This window comes from Carassius auratus, chromosome 7 (assembly GCF_003368295.1).
Source record: "Carassius auratus strain Wakin chromosome 7, ASM336829v1, whole genome shotgun sequence".
Lineage (NCBI taxonomy): Eukaryota > Metazoa > Chordata > Actinopteri > Cypriniformes > Cyprinidae > Carassius > Carassius auratus.
The window spans coordinates 34251848-34258580 of record NC_039249.1 but is presented as its reverse complement, the minus strand read 5'-3'; the positions used below and the strand labels follow the sequence as shown (position 1 = coordinate 34258580).

At 39.1% G+C, this 6733-nt stretch overlaps 1 protein-coding gene across 2 annotated transcripts; it reads right to left on the bottom strand.

Moving 5' to 3' along the window:
• Positions 1-294: 294 nt before the first annotated feature.
• LOC113106584 (uncharacterized) lies at positions 295-5945 on the bottom strand. Of its 2 annotated transcripts, XM_026268667.1 has the most exons (4): positions 5441-5945; positions 2759-4281; positions 1670-1753; positions 295-1141 (listed from the first exon to the last, which is right to left on the bottom strand). In XM_026268667.1, the coding sequence occupies exons 2-4, from the start codon at positions 2782-2784 to the stop codon at positions 748-750; spliced, it is 504 nt and encodes a 167-aa protein (XP_026124452.1). In that variant the 5' UTR covers positions 2785-4281; positions 5441-5945; the 3' UTR covers positions 295-747. The 2 variants fall into 2 exon arrangements, with proteins under 2 accessions (XP_026124452.1, XP_026124451.1); XM_026268666.1 differs by lacking the exons at positions 295-1141; positions 1670-1753 and having other exon boundaries at positions 2632-4281.
• Positions 5946-6733: the final 788 nt, after the last annotated feature.

Below are 6733 nucleotides of genomic sequence, written 5' to 3'. Positions count from 1 at the left end.
ACAACAAACGCTTCATTCACAATATTTAAAATTGACATGTTTATAACGTTAGGGTATTGTGACACCTTTCTATTATGGGTACAACTTAAAACATTATCCACATGCACACCTACCATATATTACTTCATACAGTTTTAAGGCCTTGAACTCTCTCTTCCCATTTCGGCCCACAAAGTTATACTGCCTGGATAGGCCATGGTCTAGTAGAAGTCATCATCCTTTTTGTGGCCTCGTCAACAGTCCCCCCTCCTATGCCAGTCACAGCTGCAACCTGAGGGAGAACAAAGGCAATACAAAGCAAATTTATCTACAGTATATTGCTCACTGGAGTAAACCACTCAACATGAAAGAACTGCCAGAAGCATGGGTGTGAGCTAGGCGTGGAACGGTACATGTATTCGTATTGAATCGAAATGGTAGGGGCATCATTACATTGATTAAAAAATAAAAATCAAATGTTTTTAATGGTAGTATTATTTTATACAGAAATAAAGTATTTATAATTCAGATGAGAATAAAGTTAGTGTTAATTAAAATGAAGGAAAACAAATATATTGATCTGAAATATAGCAAATTAACTTTAAATTCATTCAGATACAATTACCAAACATATCTCAAGGTATTTTTTGTCTCTTTATTAATTTAATAAACTAATTATCTAAAACTTGTCAAAAAGTTGTGAGCACACTTGGGAAGTTTCAGATCAAATTCACTGCAAGCCCCCCAATAAAATTTAATTGAGTTGCACTACCCTAGACTTAACATGCATACCAGTTCGGACATGAAGTTTGGGTTTGCCAGTTTTTCTTCCATGATTTCCACATCCCTAACTGTCTTTAGGGGGAAACCCTCGGGGGTAGAAGAGAAGGTGGTGCCGATGTTGCCACGCTGTTGTAGAAGCGTTTGTAACATCCTCCCCTGGATTTTTTGTGTCTCTTTCATCTCCTCAATCAGTGTTAAGATGCGAACAAACATGTTGCCCCTGATTTGTCTTTGAGAGGTTTCTGGTGACGTGGTGACGTGGTGATGGGTTGAAACATCAGGCCATCTCAGGTTACCCAGAGGTGGTGGAAGTGTCGGCCTAGCAGATGATGGTGAAGAACTGAGGGTGGATGGAGGCGGTGCAGGTGTCAGCACAGACCTGAGGGTGGATGCACCATACAAAAATCAACACTGTAAAAATCTCGTACAACAACAAAAAAAATCTTAGTACTAATTTCTCCTAGCTTTTTCTTTTTGACTCAACTTTTGTAAATAACAGTACGAACTGAAAATAAGTTGTCTGTGATAGAAAAAAAAAAAAAGTTTAGTTGAGTCAACTTGACATTATTTGTTTTCTGGAGATGTGCCACTATTCTGTAACAAATCTTTTGAAGTTGAGGCAATTCAACATCTTGTGTCTATTCGAAACAAAAGTTCTTATTAAGAATAAACGGGTTCAGATGTTCTAATCTTTTTTGTCAGAAATAAGATTAGTGATTTATTCTAGTTTATGAGGCTGAAAACTTGATCATCTTGGTTTCTTTCAAAGCAACAAATTATGTGTTTTGCTAAACACTGTTCAAAGACCCCAAACTCGCACAAAAAAAGCCAAGAATCAAACCACCCAACCAAAGGAAATGATCATCACCTAAATGGTAAAAAAAATTTACAGTATGGAGGTGATTACCTGAGGGTGGATGGAGGTGTAGGCCTGATTTGGCTGCCGGACCAATTGACATCATCCTCATCGTCACTGGACAAAATCACTCGTCTAGAAATTTATAATATACAAGCACATCAATGAGTTAAAGCACTTTAAAAAACCGTTAGTTAAAAAAATATATATATACATTTTGGACAACAGATGATACCACTAAACATAGGGTTGGTACACATTTCCACCAGAGAATTTCCATGACTGATCTATATACAGTATGACAACACTCTGGGTACCAGAGAGACACTCACATGGATCCTTAGCATCTGTTCCAACACCCCATTCCACCTTCAGGCATGCACACATCCATTTGTATACATCTCTTTTAACCCTCTAAACATGTGATTGTTACTTTTATTAATTGATTACATTTAATTTTATTATTGGTTAATTGTATATCTGTTGTCTACCTCCCTAGTTTTGACAGCTTTGAGCCAAATACCGTATTTTTCGGGACTATTAGTCGCACCTAAGTATAAGTCGCATCAGTCCAAAAATATTTCATGACGAGGAAAAAAAAACATAAGTCGCACTGGGCTATAAGTCGCATTGATTTAGAACCAAGAACCAAGAGAAAACAATACTGTCTACAGCCGCGAGAGGGCGCTCTATGCTGCTCAGTGCTCCTGTCACCTATCAGATCGGCTGCATATTTATCTACCTGCAGTTTGTAATCTGCAGAATAGGATTTTCTTTTGGGGGCATTTTGTTTGCATTCAGTCTTTTTCAGTTGTCTTTAAGTTAATATTTCAGTTAACAGATTTCAGTTGTTTTCAGTTAATGTTTTCAGTGGTATGCTACAGGAGCACTGAGCAGCATAGAGCACCCTCTCGCGGCTGTAGACGGTAATGTTTTCTCTCGGTTCATGTCAAATTAATTTTGATAAGTCACACCTGACTATAAGTCGCAGGACCAGCCAAACTATAAAAAAAAGTGTGACTTATAGTCCGGAAAATACGGTACACTTAACAAAACTCCCACAAAACTTGTCCTTCCTGTGTCATTGGGAAATTCAAATTTTCATCATCCATTTAGTAGTAGTAGTTCAAATACCCTCACCTCTTTTTGCGCTTCCCCCTTCCCATATTCTCTGTAGAATCAGATTCGGTTGGTACATCTGTGTTCTGTTCATACTCGACTAATTTTGTGCGGGCAATTTCATACGTTGCTTTGGGAGGCAGACAAATGAGTGGCAATTAGTTTCATTCATATTATTGAGGAGAACAACAGGCCCAGTGTAAAGTAAAAATTGCCGAAGCTCTGTAGCTTTCCATGTGCTGAATTCAAACAAGGATCGTGGTTTCCTTGCAAAATTGCTAGGTAAATATTGCCTGATAGAAACCATATATGCTGACATTACAACAAAAAACTTCATAGATTGCCTGCATTTCAGCGGCCCCTTCAACCAAAGAAATATTAACTTACGCATTGCCCCCAAGCAGACAAGGTGCATATAATCTAACACAAAACTGGTAACTAAACCTATACCCAGGTCATTTAGGGGGGAGGCTGACATTTGGTGCTGTTGATAGCCTTGCCTGCCAAATTGCTCATCTGTCCTGAGCTCTGCTGATATTTCAGGATAAGCCACCTTCCCATTAATGTACTGGCCTTTTTGAGTGCACCTCTCACACCCATAATAGCCCGTATGGCCTTTGGAGCATTTAAGAAAGGCACGAGCAGGTGCATCACAAATAAAAGCATCAGGTAATGGTACCCTGAAATGTACACCATTGTACACAATACCACTCTGAGAAATTGCTTTCATATCTACAATGAATTCTTGTAAATACTCTTGCACATTTGCGGGTTTGGACACACCAGAGTACACTCCAATTACAAAGACACTACACTCTGGAATTTCCTTAATCATACCCAGAATAGGCCACAGACTCAAACTGGAGCTACGGAATAAGGGCAATCCATCGATGTTAATTCGAAGTGTGAGAGTATCAGTCACATTTGCTAAATGTCCTAAAGATGTTAGTTCAGCTATGAGAGCATTTTCGATTCCAAAGTGGTAGTAGGACCCCCCAGCCATATTCGCCACATTGCAAGATCTGTCAGTTGACATAAGAGTTCTGCCATCCATTGGGATATCAAGACCCTTTCTCCTTAGGATTTTAAGAAGTGCAGACAGCGCTGTTTGTGGTATGTTGAATTCTGCAGCCCACTCTGCAATCCCATGCGAATCATCATCATTGTCATCTTCCAAGTCAGAACACACATCTCCATGCAAATCACAGTCACTATCACAACCAGGCATATCACCTGGAACCCGGTTTTCAGAATCCAAATCATCAAATGAGGAAATGTTAAAATCATAAAAAGAATCTGAGGAATTTTCATCTTCTAAATCAATTGATGAATTCTCAAAACAGTTCTGATCACAAGCATCGTAGAAAGTGTCCATGGAATCTTCACTTTCAGTATGCTCTAACAAATCATCCAGTTGGTATTCGTTTTCAGAATCATGTGCCAACAAATCATCAATCATAGACTCCTTTTCAAGGAGACGCAAATGTTCCTCCACTTTCGCTGATATTTTCCTCCTTTTAGTTCTTTCTGAACACTCCATTATTCTATATTAAAAAAATAGAAAATAAAAAAAAAGCATTTTAGTTTTTAGCTATGATTACAGGGGATCGGGAATGACAAACTCTAGAGTACAATTGCAAATCATATAGTTTGGTAAGCTGGTATTAATGTGGCTGATTCTACCATCTGTTCTTAGTAGCCTTCAATTTGATAAGTAAACTATTTGAAAGATAGCATTTATTTCTCTGTTAAGGCCGAACCCTTTACTATCGTGTTTCAATTGATTTCGATTAATATGCGCGAGGGAGAGAGAGCCAGACAGCGCTCGTGCTGTTTGAAGACCGCAAGAGAGTGCGCCGGGCGTGGCTCTCTCTCTCTCTGCTCGTTCTTATTTTCGCCCAGCAGTCATTCACCGATCAAATGGCGGGACAAATGTTTTTGCTATGGCGGCCGCGAAAAAATGTAGGAAAACCCCTGTATCAGTCGGCCTTTGTAGCTAAAGTGCATGGCAATATGGAGCTTAGGAAAACACTGTAGATTAATCCACAATATTAAACGACACATTAAACAATTCACACGTCGCCTTAATGTAACAGACAAATAAACATATTTATTTAGATAAATGAGTCCCTTATTACTATGGAAAACCCTTCCACGTCGCTATTTGTTCCATTTAAGAGGTGGATTCGTAGTGCAGCAGTTAAACTCCGCTTCTCTGCGTGCTCCCGCGGCCATGGGATGCAAATCCAGGCGGCAATGAGTGCCTTGGCACAACACCCTAGCCTATTAAAACATTGCTGACAATCAAATGGACTTTCATCAGTGTTTTTGCTTTAACTGTAAATGCAACAAGTGCAAACATTAAAATGCCACCAGATGGTAAAAGCGGAGAAATTGACATTTTAGAGGGTTTTTTTTTAACAGCTTGCTAACTGCCTGTTCGACTGCCTTGCTAACAAGTTCGCAATCAAATCCTTCTAAACAATATATTCAAATCAACCACTCAAAATAAGCTATGCATGATATTTACTTGATAAATTAAACTCGTCTGTTCAACGCATGCTTAACCAGGTTTAATTGTTTACATTCGCGAAAAGCTAGTCCCTGGCCTCTTAACTAATACTTTCCAAAAAAGCTTTTGGTTAACATACATCATACTGTAAAATCATCCCCTGTTTATTATACATTGAAGCAGAGTCTTACCTGTCTTTTGTCCAGTCGACACCGTAATGGATCCTTAACGGACAGCAGACTCAAGGCGGCAAAATTGTTGCTGGGCAAACTTCTTTCGCTCAGTGATTGGGGTGGAGCTTTCCGGATGTGCGCTGCACACAGTGCGCACTGCTTAGGTTTGAACATTTTGTGCAACCTGCTGTGGCAAACTTGTCTGTTGAAAGTTGTATAGTGCTTCAGACCACTATTAAATTGCTATGGCTTCTAAATAGCTTAATAGTCTAATAATATTCATATAAAAAGTGACCCTAGCCTAGTGGCTATTGTTAAAAAAAGCATCCATGTCTGACATAATTAATTTTGAATATATATATAAAAACATAATATCTTGTGGAGCCCTAGCTGGAGCCCACTGAGTTTAGCCCATCTACTGCCCATGTGGGGCCCAACAACAAAGCCCACTCTGAGCCCATGCCCAGCCAAAGCCCAACTAGCCCAAGTGAGGCCCATGTGGGCCCCAAGTGGACGTGTTTGCAGGGATGATTACACAGTACTGTATGTCTAATGGCCTGAATATGGTTAATATCTAAATATAACTTAATATAAATTCACAACATCATATATCAGTCAATCTCTGTATATAAAAACAGTTTATAAATATATATAAATAATACATTTTACAGTAGGTCATAGGTCTGCAGCCTCCCCCTACTGGACGCATGAGGAACAACAGGGGCGTAAAACTGCTTGGGGCGTATATCTACTGGCTCAGTAGCTCTTCTGATTGGCTGAAATTCTCTAATCTCTAAACAGCCCCGCCCACTACCTCTACAGATGCACAAATCACTTTTGAACCAAATATCTCGGTGCAAAAGGGAGAGCGCGAAACTTGTCGCTTGAAAGCGAAAAAACAGTGTTTGAGCTTCATCGCAGCAGATTCAAGAAGCTGTAGTTATGTACTTTGTGTTTGTGTTAGAAAAATATACAAGACATTCTGAGAAAATATTCTACAAGTGTGCAATTCTCATTTGATGAATTCACGTACTGATTTGCAGATGTTCAACATTTCTCCACGACTGCACATTTCTTGATGCGGGTGTGTAAATGCGTTTTGCACCACATTCACTGCAGCAATTGTTTTAAAAATTTTAGCGTACGAGTTTCTAAATGTGTGATTTGTAGAATAGGATTTGTGCACCTGCAATGAAGAATTTGAGAAGGTGTAACTGTTGTGTTGTGTTTGTGGGAGAGAAAAAAAGGCTACAGGTTTGCAACTCTTAAAACATTTCACTCTGTGACTTCAAATTTACTGATACACATGTG

What these genes read in the sequence shown, in the direction of transcription:
- LOC113106584 (XM_026268666.1), bottom strand. Translation starts at nt 4,277, where the DNA reads ATGGAGTGTTCAGAAAGAACTAAAAGGAGGAAAATATCAGCGAAAGTG.